This window comes from Suricata suricatta, chromosome 7, assembly GCF_006229205.1.
Source record: "Suricata suricatta isolate VVHF042 chromosome 7, meerkat_22Aug2017_6uvM2_HiC, whole genome shotgun sequence".
Classification (NCBI taxonomy): domain Eukaryota; kingdom Metazoa; phylum Chordata; class Mammalia; order Carnivora; family Herpestidae; genus Suricata; species Suricata suricatta.
Window position 1 is genome coordinate 101,459,841 of NC_043706.1, and position 17,137 is coordinate 101,476,977.

Consider the following 17,137-nt stretch of genomic DNA (forward strand, 5'->3'; position numbering starts at 1 on the left):
TATCATTTAAAAATGTGTAGAAAAGTATTTGCTTTTTTAAGTCTTGTTTATTTTGAGAGAGAGAGAGAGCATGAGCAGGGGAGGGCAAAGAGAGAGAGACAGACAGAGAGAGAGAGAAGAGAAAGAGAGAGCGAGAGAGAATAATATCCCAAGCCCTAATGCAGGGCTTGAACTCATGAACCATGAGAGCATGACCAGAGTTGAAATCAGGAGTTGGATGCATAACCAGTGGAGCCACCCAGGCACTCCTGAAGTGCTTACTTTTATATTAAATTTTATTTTAATACTTTGTCAATACTTTCCAGTACAAGATGACTTTTCTTGAAGGAAGACATAAGAAAATACTCCAGTTCTGGGATGATTTGATGATCGCCTTGAATGTTGATGTAGTCTCAACATAGTCTTGAGAGCATACACTCACCAGCTCTCGCTCTCTCTCTCTCAAAATAAATAAATAAACATTTAACAAGAAGAAGGTTGATGTAGTCTCACTTCATGCTGATCTGTTTAGCCATGTTTCATGGTTAGTGAACTTTAGAAATGTTTAATGCCATCAACCTGCAATTTTGTGAACCATGCGGGTGTTCTTCTCAGATGTCTGAGGAAATGTAAATGAAGAATTACATTTAAATTATTTGATTTGAGTAGAAGCCAGTTCACCAATTAACACAGGCTAGTGATATGGCTTTCCTATATTTACATTTCAGTGAGGCTTAGACCTCGAAAATTGCTAGAAAATCAAAGTATAAATTTCCTTTTCAAAAGGATGTTTACAAAAATCCACTTAAGTGAAAGTAAAAATTTAAAATCAACACCAAAAGCCCCAATTTAGGTAAACATCTATTTTATTTAAGTTAGTTGGGTGAGGATTTTTTTAAAAGAAAATAATCCTGAAAGGGCTGATAATTTTATAAAAATGTAATAGCCAGATCTGGTGATTATTCTCCTGGAGCTGTATCCTATGACCTGCATTTAATATCATGGAAAAATGTGAGCTGCAGTTGAATAAATTCCATAAAAAGGGGATATACTGCTGGGGTCCCTCAATGCTGATTACTGTGGAAAATGGGAATGTGTGTTGGCCAATGACACTGGTAGGCCAGATTGCTAACTGACTTGTGAACCTGTCCTCTTGTAACCAAGGAGCCCTTGGGACATGCCACATCCAGTGAGAGCTCTCTACAAGGCAGGGCTCCTGGGTTAAAGACCACCCCATCCCTAGAACAAATTCCAAGGAAGATCAATGACTCCAGGGACAGTGGGATTATCTGCCCCATAGACCACTGGACCAATTGCTTTACATCTTGGGGCTGAGAGACCTAAGCAGGCCTACATGGACCTAATAGTAGGTACATAGCATGCCCATTAGAATCACAAGGTAATAGACCATTAGAAAAGATACTAGACATCATTCAGTCCAGCCTTTTCATTGAACAAAGGAATTGGGGTGGGGGCCAAATCCAGAGCAGTGACATGACTTAGTAGAGTTAGATGCAAAGCTGGGATGATGAGCTAAATTGCCAAATTTAAATTAAAGGCTTTTCTGTTACAACTGGCTGCTCCATTTTGTACTCTCAAGAATCCACACAGTGGTAACAAACCATTTTAAGGAAGGAACATTCAGAAAAATAAGAACACAAGCTGCCTATTTAGTTTAAAGATCACTATTTTGGAGGCACCTTGGTGGCTCAGTTGGTTGAGCATCTGACTCTTGATTTGGGATCAGATCATTGTCCTAGGGTTGTGGGATCAAGCCCTGCATTGGGCTCTGCACTAAGAGTGGAGCCTGCTTCGGATTCTTTCTGTCCTTTTGCTTCTCCCCAGCTCACACTCACTCCTTCTCTCTAAAAACTAATACACAAAATAGGGGAGACTCGGTGGCTCAGTCAGTTAAGCGTCTGACTCTTGATTTTGGCTCAGGTCATGATCTCGAAGTTCATGAGTTTGAGCCCTGCATCAGGCTTTGTGCTGACAGTGTGGAGCCTGCTTGGGATTCTTTCTCTCCATTTCTGCCCTTCCTTCACTTTCTCTCAAAATAAATAAACTTAAAAAGAATAAAAATAAAACACTTTCTCATCTTTTTTTAAAAAAAATTAATGTTTTATTTCTTTTTGAGACAGAGAGAGACAGAGCATGAGCAGGGAGGGGCAGAGAGAGAGGGAGACACAGAATGGGAAGCAGGCTCCAGCCTCTGAGCTGTCAGCACAGAGCCCAACGTGGGGCTCGAACCCAAGAACGTGAGATCATGACTTGAGCTGAAGTCAGAGGCTTAACTGATTGAGCCACCCAGGCACCCCTTTTTCTTGCCTTCTAATCCTTTGTTTTTCTCCAGAATCAAAGAGGGTAGTATCTGCATCCATCTCCCACCATTCTCTTATTTCTTCTCATCAGGAACTGTCCCCTCTTTTGTTTCTGATAGCCATTATTGTAAGACTGACTCACTTCCCCAAATCAAATCTAGTTTGAGAAATATACACTCTCTAAAGATTACAGAAGTTCTCAACTTTATTTCAACCACAATTATAACAAAATATGATTGGTCTCTTTGGTCCCCCGTATATCGTAACCTAAATCCAAGAGAGTTTTTCCACTACAGATAAAGTAACAATGTTAACATTAACACAAAGAGAAATTCCCAAGTCCCATTATCAAGACATAATTTCATGAGCTGCTCTTCCCTTATTGTCATTAGCCATCATGGAGTAGTAGGGCATTGCTAAAGATTATTTAGAAAATGATTCTTCTCAGCCCCTTAGTCCTGGGCTCACTGTCTAACCACCCTGCCAGGCAGGCCTGTGCCCATGGGACATAGGGGCCTGGGGACTTCATGGAAAAGTTCAGTCCTTCCTCCAGCCCCGCTTCTAATGTGCCAGCTCCAACCCCAAGGCCATCTGCTAATCGGCCAGTGAGGTGCTCCAGCTCCGTCTGTCACTCCAGGCAGCAGACTTGGAGGCCTGGGCAGGCATCAGCTGTCTGACCCTCCCAGAGGCAGGAAATGAGGTGGAGGCTGTGGGCCCTGGGATGCTCATCTTGTTTGCTCTAAGACCTTTATGAAGTCTTTTTTCCACTTAATATTCTGTGGCTGGTATCACAATTTGTATTTAATGCCTTGTTCAGCCTCTAAATTAATTATAAAATGAAGCTGTGGTATGGAAGATTCACCTTCTCAAAGGATCCTTGGTATGTTTATCTGGTAAACCAGATGTAAGAAACTGTTTAGTTATTTCTGCCTAACAAGCCACCCCAAAATTGAGTAGCTTAAAATAATAGCCATTTTATTTGTTGATGAGTTTGTGGGTCAGCAATTTGGGCTGGTCGGTTCTTTTTTTTTTTTTTTTTTTTAATTTTTTATTCATTTTTGAGAGAGAGAGAGAGAGAGCAAGCAAAGGAGGGGTAGAGAGAGAAGGGGACACAGAATCCAAAGCAAGTTCCAGGCTCTGAACTGTCAGCACAGAGCCTGACACAGGGCTTGAACCCGTGAACTGTGAGATCATGACCTGAGCTAAAGTCAAGGGTTTAACTGACTGAGACACCCAGGGGCCCCTGGGCTGGTCAGTTCTTAATCTCCCCTTGCCTAGAACAGCTTCTACAATCATGTGGGAAGATCATCTGGGGGCAGAGTGTCATAGGTGGCCACAGTGAGATGTGTGGCAGTTGGGTGATCCATGTTCTCTGCAGCAGAACAACAAACTACCTGGCCCAGTGCAGTCAGTGGGAGGTGCCTACACAAAGGCATGACCATGGGAGGTGTTCATTATTCACTGGTGGGAGGTGGGGTCACCACTACTAAATTACCTACTTTCTCTTTAGTGGGTGGATTCCCAAGTTAGCATAAATTGGCGACTCTGATGTCATTCTGAGATAGTTATGTGATAATATTCCCCTCCTATTCTACTTTTTATGTACATGAATTACAGTGTAGCAATGTCATGGGTCATGTGTTATAACAAAATGGGAAACTCCCACCATATTTTAATGTGTTCTTGAGTAGCCCCGAGTGACGACATTGCTGTGTTTCAGACCTCTGTATTGTGCAAAGCTGCCATCCACGCAGGAATAATTGCAGATGAGTTGGGAGGTCAGATCAGCGTGCTTCAACGCAAGGGGATAAGTCGGTATGAAGGAATCCTCGCCAATGGTGTGCTCTCGAAAGAGTAAGTACTTTGTCTTCTGTTCTGAGTGGAAGGTAACCCCAAAGGTGTAATTTATCAGCTCACAGTTTTGAAAGGACAGTGGGCATATGATCCCAAGGGTTTGTCGGGTGCGAAGAATGTGTGTGAATGCTTAAAGCAGCATTTGTGGTGTCTTTGTGGAAGATAAATGCAGCAATAAAAGAGCTCACTGGTTATGCTGACACGTAAATTAAAATGGCACACATCTGAAGTTACAGGGCAGAGGTGCTTTAGTAGGAGAGAACGAAGCCTGAGCCTTTTCGGTTTGTCCAGTTGTAGTAGATTACCTGTTATCTCCAATATTACCAAAACTACTGAAGGAGACAGAGAACTGAAATAAAGCCCCCGTAGAACCACCAGGCTCCCCTAGAGGATCCTTACAGACAAGCTCATAGTGACGAGTTGGGTAGTGGAAAAAAAGGACTTTTATTAACATTAACCTCTCTGTTTGCTGTTCTCTGCTCTTTTAGCTTGACGAGAAAAAAAGTATGTCAGTTGCTAAACATTCAACCTCAACTTTTAATGCTTTTAGGTTTCTTCAGCTTCTGGAGTGGAAAGCAAGAGCTGTTAGAACTAAATATAAGTCTGCCTTGTGGTCAGGTATCCACCCATAGAAACAGGCAGCTTGGAAGGGGCCAGAGGGAGGCTTTCCGTGGGTGGATGCCATATGAGAGAAAGGTGATCCTCAAATCACATGCTTATCTCTTGCTTCCTCCCTCCCTATCTGTCCCAGAAATGTCTTCCTGCTACCATGACCCTGTGTTTTTTGGACAGGTTGTCACATAGTCTTGGTCTTGAGCATATGGCACAAGACAGAGACTGCAGACATTTCAGGATCCAAAAGCAGGAAAAAATAGGTCAGGGCCTGTATTCACTACCACTCCCTAGTGTGTGTGTGGATTCCCCCGGCCCCGGCCCACCATTTTGGTGTGGTCGCTGCTTGTGTGCAGAAAGAACCTGACCATCATGCTTCCCTGCTCTGTTCTCTCAGTGGATGTGGACCATCTCAGCTGGTTAAAAAAACCACATAAGGGGGTAGATCGATTCCCTAGTTAGCATAAATATAGTGCCTCTGATGTCAGGTTGAAGAAGTTATGCAGTGATTTTTCCCCTTCTCCTTCTACTTTTTACTTACATGTATCCTAGCTTAGTTTAGCAATCTGGTGCTTCAAATCGGGATTCTGACCACAAGTTATAATATGATTTTTATAGGAAAATGTATCTTAAGTTCCAAAGAACCAATAGATGAACTCACAAGTAAACTTAGACTAAAACTCACTTCTGGATTGGGGCGTTGGCTTAAGCTCACAGAGAGGGGATCTAGAAGCAATGGCTGAAGTTGGGTAGGTCACCTTCATGAGGAAGCAGACCATGGGTGTGGTGGAAGGCGGGAACAAAGCATCTGGGGACCCAGGAGCAGAGCCACAGCCCAGGGAGGGACACCAGAGGAGTTGTGGCGGTCAGCTCACCATGCTCACGGCTAGGGTGCTGGCTGGTGGGTGGCTGAGGAGAAAAGACGGAGCTCCCACTGGTTAATTCTGAGTCAGGGATGCAGGTGGGAGTATCCGGAGAGGGTGTTCAGTCCAAGTCTTCCACAGGCAATGCAAGTGACACTGTATGTGATCTATAAAAGGCAGTCATCCGCACCCTCTGATGCGCAGGCTCACCGTGCGATGTTTGTGTGCTCTGCTTGCCATAGTCAAGACTTCCCTCTACCTTACCTCTGGATAGGACTTGTAACTTTGTCAGGCCCCGAAGTGTTCTTTTTATATTGTCTGAACATTCAAAGATAAGTCACTTCCAAATTTGTGCCAGAGTTTAAGATCTAAAAGCTTAGTAACAGAATGCCTTTAGAAACTAAAATCCTTACTCAAATAAATAAAATGTATATGTGTGTGTCACGATTTTTATGTATGCACACCCATGTATTTTATACATACATATATGCGCCTATACATGTACTATATATAAGTGTATATGTATATATTCTATATACACACATGCACATATATACATATGTATATACATATGTATATACATTTTTTTCACTTACATATTTGCCTCAGACTTTCTGGAACATAAATATTATTTTTTTTCAGATTCATCTTTTTTTAGGATAACTTGTGTCACATTGGCTTATGTACAACACCCGGTGCTCATCCCAGCAAGAGCCCTCCTCCATGCCCATCCCCCATTTTACCCTCTCCCCGCCCCCATCAACCCTCAGTTTGTTCTCTATATTTAAGAGTCTCTTCTGGTTTGCCTGGAGCATAAATATTATATCCCGATTTGTAGTAAAAGTGGTTATTTATGCACAGTAAGCTGTAAACACCAGCCTGATCTTGACTCTCGAGGATCTGTTTTTGTTGTTTTTTATGGTTTGATGTGTTGATACTCAGGCGGTAGTTCAGGAAGATAGTGGGCTGTGGCCCAGATTTGCTCGGTGCTATATCTCCAAATAGGAGCAAAGACTGGACTTCTCGTGTTAAATCTGTTTTTTGGACTCTCTTTCCTATGTTTGTATACCTTTCAGTGCTTCTTTTATAGAAGAGTAGGACTGCAAAAAGTTTAACTTCTACTACCAGGATTTTATTTTACTTTAGAAAAAAAAATATTTAAACTGTTGCATAAAAGTAGGCATGTTTTTAGTTACTCCGGGGCTGAATACAGATGAAGCCGCCTTATGTAATCTGAATCAAACATTGATGCAGTGATGAGTGTATAGAAATCAAAACCATTAATGACTTAGGAAGAGTTTTGTTCCACATTCCATGTAGTTACTTGAACAAATTGTCCAGTTTTTGTGTTATTGCAAATTATATCAAGGACCCTTCTTTCTAGCTCCGATTTTGCTTTGACTTTTTTGTACTGAGCAGAGAAGAGTCTACCACATGCGAATACATCTTCTCCACTCATTCTGATTCCCAAATCTTCAGGGAGCCGTTGTTTTCGGCTGCGCTGTTTTGCTGCCGGGGAACCACTGGACATGCGGCCATTGAACTTCTGTTCCCACACACGATTGTTTGGTGTTCAGGAAAAAACACAGAAGGAAGCAGCACAGCTGAGGAAGAAGGAGTCCCTAAAGTAAATATCTAAGGCTCTTCTGGGCTTCATCCGGGTCAGCTCACTTCCTTGATTTGAGGAGACCAGAATGGAATCAGGAGGAGAGGCTGACCTCACACTGAGGGTGAAGGCTCAGCCCATCAGCGGGGAAGGCTTTCCTGTCAGCTGACCTCAGCCTGTTCTCCATTGCTCCTCTAGCCCTCTGGGAAGGCGGGCAGTTCTTGAATCTGATGGGATTCGTTCACCCTGATGTGTGGACGCCTCAGAACTCCAGCCTCCTGGGGGTTTTCATTTTTAGAAGAGGAGGCCCATTTACCAATAGAATTCTCTCAGTGGTTGTGTTTAGTTAGTTTACTAGAGTGAAATGGAAAACATATTCCAGCTGGTAGTGGAAACAAGCCAGGCAGGGAGGTGTAAGAAGCAGCGCCTTCCCTGGCTGCGTCTTCTGGGGTTAACTCCAGTTATCCTTCTTTCCGTAACTCCTCTTTTTCAGCAACAGCAGAATAAATATTTTAGTGTCTCGTGGTGGTGGGAGTGAGTTTAGGCCCTCTGGGTTGCCACAGTATTATGGGTGCTTATTTGGGCAAAATTTAAAGTGGGATACTTCGTGCAGGAACATTCTAAAAAAATGGAAAAAATCAGTCAAATAGAGGCTCCAAATAAATTAATAAAACTTTAAATGGTGAATTGCAACAACGTGTACCTTTTTTTTTTTAAGTTAGAAGAGCTGGATCTTCACCCAGCCTTTGCCAACCCCTGAGTTCCGGCAAGTCTTGCGACTCCAGTGGGTCTGCGTTTTCATGTCAGAAGTGATTGGTGTCTGCGCTATATTCAGGTTGTTGCAGAACCTTTATGTGGGACAGCAGGGCGGTGGAGTGTCTGCTTGAGAGTGGACAAGGAATGTGAAAGAAAAAGTCCATTCCAGCAACTTTGACTACCTGGTACTTCTAAACAACAACAGCAGCCAGGCTTTGACGGGAAGATTCTTAGACTCTTGTCCAGACTGTTCTGGGCTCTGTGTGGGTGTCACAGTTCAGTAGTCTCTCTGTCCATTGTCGCCACCTATAATGCAGAGTTAAACATTTAAAATAATAAGCAGTACTCTCAGATTGTAAAATAACTGATCACAAGAGTGACATCTATCTCTGTGTGTTTCTCTCTAATATCTAATATAATAAGTATGATGCACGTTAAGATTAATCTTGAGACGTCCAGATTTTCTATTTAGTCTATATATTTTTATACTGCTGACTTCGTGAGGCATGTACTGAAAGGTAAATACGGTCGCAGGCCTCCGGAATGCCTTCTCCACTGAAGGAGGCAAGTGCGAGCGAGGCTGATGTGCTAAGTGTGCCTGTGTGAGCAGTACAAGCCGTGAAAGCACTAGAGTCCGCAGGCCCAGGGATGAAGGCCAGGTTGGCAGTGAGGCCCAGATCAGGGCCAGCTCAGGGAGATGCTGTGAACTTTCTACAGCTGCACCTCATCATCCGGAAGCACGAGCTGGCTTACGGCTTGGCATTAGTTGCTACAGTAGGCAGGAGTGTGACTGGAGAGAGACTGAATCGAGGCTGTCCCCAGAGCAGCACCGCCGGGGCACGACCCATGGTCATTTTTCTAAAAGTGGTCAGTCTTCTCCATCTCTCGCCATTGTCCTTGACGATTGACAATGATTGGGATGCTGTGAGGTGACTATGGAAGCTAAGGGAATAATCCGGGCAGTCATTCCTTCTGCCTCCGTTGCTGGGTATTAATTAATTGGGATTTAAGGCTGTTCCTAAGATGGTGCGCTTTCCTTCCCAACACAATGTGGCATGAGGGAAACTGCACAAGATTTTGATCCAACAGCAGTGACTCAGAGTCCCGGCCACCTGTCACCTGGGTGACTTTAGGAAAGATGCTTGCTTTCAGTGGGCCTGAGTTCTCGGTCTGTGGAACACCAGTGACCGACAATAACAGCCTTGCTGGGGTGCCGTGAGGACCCTGTGAGGTGTGGGAAGGCTCTGCGAACCCTGTGCTGTGCTGCGTCGGTCATTAAGATCCAGGTAAGCAACTTACCTCCTCACGTTTGTGTTTATTATTTCAGTGGTTCCCTGTCAGACAAGCGATTTCTCTTTACCTCCGATGGTAAGGACCACGTTTTCCGTAAGAATTTGATATTTTAGGGGTGCCTGGGTGGCTTAGTTGGTGGTTAAGCATCTGACTCTTGATTTCAGCTCAGGTCATGATCTCGTGGTCATGAGTCGAAGCCCGCGTCAGGCTTCACGCTCAGTGTGGAGCCTGCTTGGGATTGTCCATCTCTCCCTCTGTCTCTGCCCCTCCCCTGGTCTCAGTCTGTCTCTCTCTTTCTTTCTCTCTCTCGCTTTCAAAATAAATAAATAAACACTTTAAAAAAAAGAATTTGTGGGATGCCGGGGTGGCTTAATTGGTTAAGCATCTGACTTTGTCTCAGGTCATGATCTCTTGTTTGTGAGTTCAAGCCCTGCATCAGGTGAGCTCAAGCCCCGATTTGGGCTCCACACTCTCCCTCCCGCCTTCTGCCCCTTATGAGAGTCTCTCTTTCTCTCCCTCTTTCTCTACCCCTCACTCACCTTGTGCTCTCTTTCAAAAAATAAAAATAAATAAATAAAAAGAATTTGGTATTTTAGAATTTTTAGTGGTATTTTGTTCTTCCATATCCCTCCAATAATACAGCTTAAAGGGTTTTATTTTTCTCTTTTTCCACAGGTCACACAGCACCAAGTATGCTGTGGCTTAAAAATACACACAACAGTAGCTTAATTATCATTAAGCAGAAAATATTTTTCTTTATAATCTCAGCTATCTTAAACTTTTTCCAAAAAAGAATGAAAATTTTAAATGACATTTATTTTAAGATAAATTCCTTTATGTTAGATTTTAATAGAAAAACCTTTTGAATATTACAGTTTAATTTTTTTTTAATAAAGTGATTAGGGGTGCCTGGGTGACTCAGTTCATTGAGCATCCAACTTTGGCACAGGTCATGATCTCATGGTTCATGGGTTCAAGCCCCGCATTAGGCTCTGTCCTGACAGCTCAGAGCCTGGAGTCTGTTTTGGATTCTGTGTCTCCCTCTCTTTCTCCTGCTTAAAAATAAATAAATGGTAAAAAAAAAATTAAAAAATAAATAAAAGATAAATAAAGTGATTAAACATAAGTATGTAAAATAAAGGCTTTTTAGTCCCTCTGTCTGTCCCGCTCTGGCCCGCCAGGTGATGAATCCTCCTGGGTTCTTTTCCTGAGGGAGGGAGAGAAACGGCAGGAAAGGGGGCGCAGAGAGTGAAGACAGCACACGGTTTCTGATCAAGCCTCTCTTCTTTATTCTTCTTCCTCTCCTTCATCTTCCAGAAAACCTGTATCTTATATATGGTTTGGGGCGGGGAACTGACCCAGGTCGGTTGCCAGGTAACAGAGTTAAATGAATATTAGAGAAAGGGGAACAACCCAAAACGAAACTCCAAACTCCGGACACAGCATCAAAAGGAAGCCGCAGACTAGCGTCTGCAAATGCTGGGGAGGGGAGGCTTAACGCTGCATTCCCGAATGCGGTTTGATCTTTTGTGCACCTTGGCCATTCTACGTCTGGCCCAGCATGACCGCCGCCAAAATCTTGGACCAGGAAATGGCACTCTCCAGCCTCCAGATGTAAATCTTGTTTTTTGGTTGCTCCCTGGAGAGCGATGTATCCTTGCCTGAGGCAGCCAAGAGCTCGGCGGCTCCCAGCATCCCTCTGTCATGAAATATATTCTATTTAAATATTCTCCCAGCATAAAGGAAAATATTTCAAGGAGAATGGTATGAATATGTCTTCTTTTTCCAGGGAGAGGAGTGTGGCCTTTATTTGCTAACCTCCCATCGCCTTTAAAACACATTTCAGTTTGCTGAAATTAGGATGAATTTAGAAATTTAGAAGGGAAAAGCTATAGTGAGAACCAGGATGTCATTATAGGGGATGTGACTTCAGTGAGGTCCATTTAAAATAAAAAAGAGCAGCAACAATTTCAAGATACTGCAGTACAAATGAATCAAATGAGAGTCTGAGTCATTAAAAAACTAGTAATTAAACAGTTGATTTGATATCAGAATGATAATAAGTCAACTGAATAACTCTAGGTGAGATGGAATACTTTTTTTTACTTTCGTTTCATGTTTATATCTGAAAGACTTTTCCTGGCATTTTTTTTTTTTTAGGTTGCAGCAAATCATTGAGTTTGGAACCTGATACACAAATCAGAACTACTTGGCAGTGGGTCAGTGAGGTGGGGGAACAAGTTCATTGGTCTCCTGGCCAAGGCCAGCCTCAGGACCAAGACCTAGTCTCGGCTTCTGGGGACAGCAGCAAGAGCCGCAAACAGCGAGAATGGCTGGAGACCGATTTGGGAGAGAAAAAGAAAATAACAGGTACTGCCCCAGTGCAGTTGCATAAATGCAAAATGACTTGCTGTTCAAGTTATATTTTAGTTACATAGGTGCCACTCTCTCCCTCAAAGTGCTCTGTCTTTTCTAAAAGTAATGAACAGCCCTTCTCATTGTGTGTACGGGCAGAACCTGCGTGGGCAGATTGTAAGTATGGATGTAGGGGTTCGAAAGCCACACTGCAGGGCGTCTGGGTGGCTCAGTTGGTTAAGCATCTGACTCTTGATTTTGGCTCAGGTCATGATTCAGGTCATGGGATCGAGCCCCACATTGGGCTCTGCACTAACAGCACACAGCCTGCTTGGGACACTCTCCTTCTCTCTCTCTCTGACTCTCTCTCTCCCCCTCCCTCACTCATACTCTTTCTCACTCAGAAATAAATAAATAAACTAAAAAAAAAAAAAAAAAGCTCACCCTGCAATGAGGAAACCCTTGTATGGCATATTGTCAGTGTGGAAACACTCATCTGTGATCAGGTTTCTAAATGCAAAAAATTTACCTGTAAAATGATTTGAGATTTCAAGTGAGAAAAAAAAGGAAAGGAACCCTAAGATTGTAACACATGCTATATATTTTTTAAAAACTAACCTGTCAATAATATTTTCTTACAAGGAATTATGACCACAGGATCCACACAGTCGAATTTCAACTTTTATGTTAAGAGTTTTGTAATGAAGTTCAGGAACAATAACTCTAAATGGAGGACCTATAAAGGAATTGCAAATAATAAAGAGAAGGTAAGAGAAACTTTGGAGGGAAGAACTGAGCAGGAGAGCAAGTCTCTAGGTACTCTTACCAATGCGTTTGCAGAAAGCAGATTTGCAGCTCCACCTTTGTTAGGTAACTCAGCCTTTGTTGGCAAAGCCCTGTAAATTCACTCCCAAGTATGTCTGCAAAACTACAACAGACACAGAATCCTGGCTTTGGTGTCCTATAACCAGGTAGGAGTGGGTGGAGAAGGACGTAGGAACTGACTAATAGCATCTTCAGGTAAAAGTTCTTTGTTTCCACAGGTGTTTCAGGGTAACTCTAATTTTCGGGATCCAGTGAGGAATAATTTTATCCCTCCCATCGTGGCCAGATACGTGCGAGTTGTCCCCCAGACATGGCATCAGAGGATCGCCTTGAACGTGGAGCTCTTTGGGTGCCAGATTACACAAGGTAGGACTCAGGGCAAGTCAGCGAGTGAGTTGATTCTGATCATGCCCTTTCACAAATTGTTGTTCCTAATGTGGTTTTCCCAACATCTCCTCTACCTCAGATAATGATTCATTGGTGTGGCGCAAAACAAGTCCAAATACTGTTGGTTCAACTAGAAGAGAAGATGAGATAATCACAAAATCCGTCCCCTCGGAAGAAAACCCCACAGGTAGAGCAGTTCACTGTTTTGTGCTTTCCTAAGGAGCGTGACCGGACTCCGTCTGATATTACAGGGACTTCACCAGATATTACAGGGACTTCACCAAAACTTGTCAGATGAATGTCTGAAGTCAGATAGATGGTTCAGAGGTGGCTGGATATGTGTAAAAGGATGTTTATCTACAACCATTCACTGCAGTATTTTAAGTAGAAAACGTAGTGTTTGCCCTTCAAACACTGGGTGAATGAATGTTTTATGGAAAAATAATAGCACACGCATGAACTGGCATACTCTGCAGCCATGAAAAATAAATGTGTTTGTAATGTAGGAAGCTCTCAGAGATACACTGACAAACTTAAAAAAATAAGCACGGTATCGGACAGTCTAGATAGCATTCTACCATGTGTGTACAAAAGGAGGAATAAAGAACAATATATATGTATAATCATTCTGGTATCTCTGGAAGAAAGTCAAGAAACATAATTTGGCTTCCTATAGAGAAGGGACAGGGGTAGGAGGAAGACTGTTTTTTATAGTTTTCGAATTTGAACATGTAAATATGTCATCAATTCAAGCAATAAACATTAAAAGTACATTTACTTTTTCAGAATATAAAACAATATGCAAATTAATTTTATAAAATTCAGAAAGAGATAAACAAGACTAAGCCATAAATTAGCATTCGTAGTTACCACTGTATCCAATCAACTATATTTATGTTAATAACTTTGAGGAAAACCTATAATTTGTTTTGTAGCATATACTTTTCACTTAACATTGTATTATGATCATCCTTCAAGGTTATTAAATCATTGCAAAGCACAGTTGTTAATACCTTTATAGTGTTTTCTCATATGGCTACACCATCACTTAGTTAACCATTGCCCTGTTGTTGGATGTTTAAAGTGTTAGATTTTCCCAAGTTTCCACTCTTGTAAAACATGCCAGTGTTATTCACATGACTTTTGTTCCCTTTGAAGGTCCTTATCCCCCCCCTTTCACAAACTACACATTTCTATTCCTGATCATCCCATTGTTTTCTTCCCAGGGATCGCAGAAAAAGAAGGGTGAACAAATATTTCTCCTTTAGTGTGCCTAGTTTCTACAAGCCTACTTTAGTGGCCATTCGAGTGATTTCCTTTTTCAAAGTAGGAGGACACTGTTCCATGCAGCAGAGTGGAAATGCTGTGTGAGGTCATCAGGCTGCGTTTCCTCTCAGTCCACAGCTCCAAGCCCTGGTCACGGGAAGCACAGGGCTCCTCTCCCCTCCCCTCCCCCCCAGCTCCTGTTATTGTGCAAGTGCAAACCTGCTCACCGTCTGGGGGGACTGGGGCCATGAGCTCCACCCTGTGCCTAAGTCATTCACCTCTCTGAGTAGCTCCTGGCCACCTGGCTGGGCCCGCTGTACACCTTCCCCCTCAATTCTGATTTGCGAGTCTAATACTGTCCAAAGAAGCTCAGAGTAAGTGTTAATCCCCAAGGACCATCAAAAATTGCCTTTTTGGAAAAAAGAAATTTTTATTTTCCTAAACTTTAGCCAGAATTTTATTTATTTATTATTTTTTAAATGTTATTTATTTTGAGAAAGGGAAAGAGAGAGTGGGGAAGGGGCAGAGGGAGAGAGAAAGCGCAAGCACGGGCGGTAGGAGAGAGTAAGAATCCCAAACTGGTTCCGTGCTGTCAGCACAGAGCCTGATGCAGGGCTCGATCTCATGAACCGTGAGATCATGACCTGAGCCAAAATCAAGAGTAGACGCTTAACCGACTGAACCACCCAGGCACCCCTTTAGCCAGAATTTGAAATCCTCTCTTTTTGCTTTGTGACATCAGTAAATGCCTAGCACATACTCATTTCCCCCATTTATTAAACTGTTGAAGACCTGTCAAATCAGCGTTCAGTTTTAGATTGAGCAGTTTGGTTGCAGTTCCTTCCTGTTGTAATGTGTGGCTTTCCCCCCGCTCAGGAGTAAACGTCACAGCTGTGGCTATTCCACTGGTGTTCCTGGCTCTGACGGTTGCTGCAATGGGAATCTTTGTCACCCTTCGAAAGTATGTGACTTGCCATTTTAAAATTTCTTCTCTAATCATGCAACTAATTAGAAAACCAAAATGTTTGCTTTTCAGATGCTCGTGCATAGAAAAGCAGCATTAGTTTGGCCAAGATAAAATGTTAATTTATGTTTTAAAAGCAAGTTTGTTTAGAGGTAGAAACCAAGTATTATTTTATAAACAGTACTTATCACTTAGAATCCTTTTCAAGTAGGATTTTTTTTTTGTCTCTATAGGAGGAAGAGGAAAGGAAATCCATATGGATCAGCGAAGGCCCCGAAAACAGGTTGGTTGACATAAAACTACAGTTGTATTCTGTCTTCGAGAAGGGACAGGATCTGCTGATTAAAAGTATGATTAGGTCTGTGGCTCACACTGACATGGTTTAAAAAAATAAGATCTATAGCCTTTAAGTTAGCAAGTCTAAAAGGAATGGAACATTACGGCCTCTCTCTCTATCTTATCGAGAGTTCTCATGCCAGTGACCTTTACTTTTCTTCAGCATTATCCCATCATTTATCAGCATTCATGTTGTTTTGGCCACTGGAGTTTAGGCCACCACACTGCTTGCCATCCAGGCAAGTCATGAAAGCCCCGTCTGTGAACTGAACACTGTCCAGTACGCTCTGCGTCTCCAGGCTTCCACTGTATTTTCCGCGAAGGAAGAACCAGGCAGGGTTCAAGTTCAGGTTTCAGAGAATCCTTAGGACCCAGGATGCCCCAAGCAATAAGCCAGCTGTAATCCAGAGAGGGCAGCAGGGCAATGTGGGACCCCACTTGCACAGGGTCTCAGCAGCCAGAGGCGTTGACTCCTCTGAGACAGGAATGCTGTGTCTGCAGAGGATGGAAAGCCAGGCCCTGGTGGCGTGACAGAGGCATAATCTGGGACCAGAGGGGCCCACAGATACAAGCGGAAAACAGGGACGGAGTAGTGTTTGCGGTTCTGGTAACCACTCAGCCTGCTGTTTCCATCAACATAGTCTGGGAGCCAGGGCCCGCGCTCGTCACCGTCAGCCGGGAAAAGGCAGCCCGACGTCCAGCTGGCCAAGGAATCCTCCATGGGCTGTGTGCATTACACTTGTGAGCTGTCCATTAGTTTCGTGTTCTCTCTCTTCCAGACTGTTGGAAGCAGATCAAATATCCCTTTGCCAGACACCAGTCAGCTGAGTTTACCATCAGCTATGATAATGAAAAGGAGATGACACAAAAGTTAGATCTCATCACAAGTGATATGGCAGGTAAGCGTCAGGCCTCTGTGACGGTTCTCAGGGAGCAGGTGCTGCTCATGGGAGTGAGGACACCGGGAGGGAAATGTGACTAAACCCCAGGGTTGAGATGGGGCCCAAGACATCAGCACCGTGTACAGTCGTCTCTCTTTCCTCTGTGAAGTGTTCCAAACGGACACTGAGGGAACTATAGCGGAGCTATAGCAATGGCCCTGAGGTACCATGAAAGTCTGGAAGCCCTTTGTTAAGCTGTTACTCAGGTTTCGGTTAAGGCACTAAGGAAGAGGGACTGGAAAGATGAATGAAGCCCCGTTCCTGCCCTTGAGAAAAGAGGAGACGGGAGATGAAAGAATCCGTCCAGTGTTAGAATGGCCTCTGTGTCCCTGGTAAGCCATCACCGAGAGTCAAGCTTCTCGAACTGTCTGTGGAGACAGATCCATTTTTTGCCTTTGAAAAAATTATCATTTCTAATCTGTCAGAAACCACTGCTTTTATAAAGTACAATATAGTTGATCCTGAAACAATACAGGGGTAAGGATGCTGACCCCATGCACAGAAATCCAGTGCAACTTCTGACTCCCCCAAAGCTTATCTACAAATAGTCTGCTGCTGACCAGAGCAACCTACTGTTGCCTCCACCCTTACCAATAACATAAACAAGGCTTAACACACATTTCGTACATTATTTTTATTACATATTGTATTCTTCAAATAAAGTAAGTTAGAGAAAATAAAATGTTCTTAAGAAAATCATAAGGAAGAGGGGCACTTGGGTGGCTCAGTCAGTTGAATGTTTGACTCTTGATTTTGGCTCAGGTCATGATCTCTTGATT

The 17,137-nt window shown here is 43.1% G+C and overlaps 1 protein-coding gene across 1 annotated transcript in view; it reads left to right on the forward strand.

Moving 5' to 3' along the window:
* Positions 1-17,137, forward strand: part of DCBLD1 (discoidin, CUB and LCCL domain containing 1) — a 65,132-nt gene that overhangs the window by 44,472 nt on the left and 3,523 nt on the right. The window contains exons 6-14 of the mRNA XM_029943284.1: positions 4,021-4,154; positions 9,319-9,377; positions 11,445-11,654; positions 12,282-12,406; positions 12,683-12,830; positions 12,931-13,038; positions 14,994-15,078; positions 15,315-15,364; positions 16,197-16,316. Of these exons, the coding sequence (XP_029799144.1) occupies positions 4,021-4,154; positions 9,319-9,377; positions 11,445-11,654; positions 12,282-12,406; positions 12,683-12,830; positions 12,931-13,038; positions 14,994-15,078; positions 15,315-15,364; positions 16,197-16,316 (1,039 nt within the window). The remainder of the gene's footprint in view (positions 1-4,020; positions 4,155-9,318; positions 9,378-11,444; positions 11,655-12,281; positions 12,407-12,682; positions 12,831-12,930; positions 13,039-14,993; positions 15,079-15,314; positions 15,365-16,196; positions 16,317-17,137) is intronic.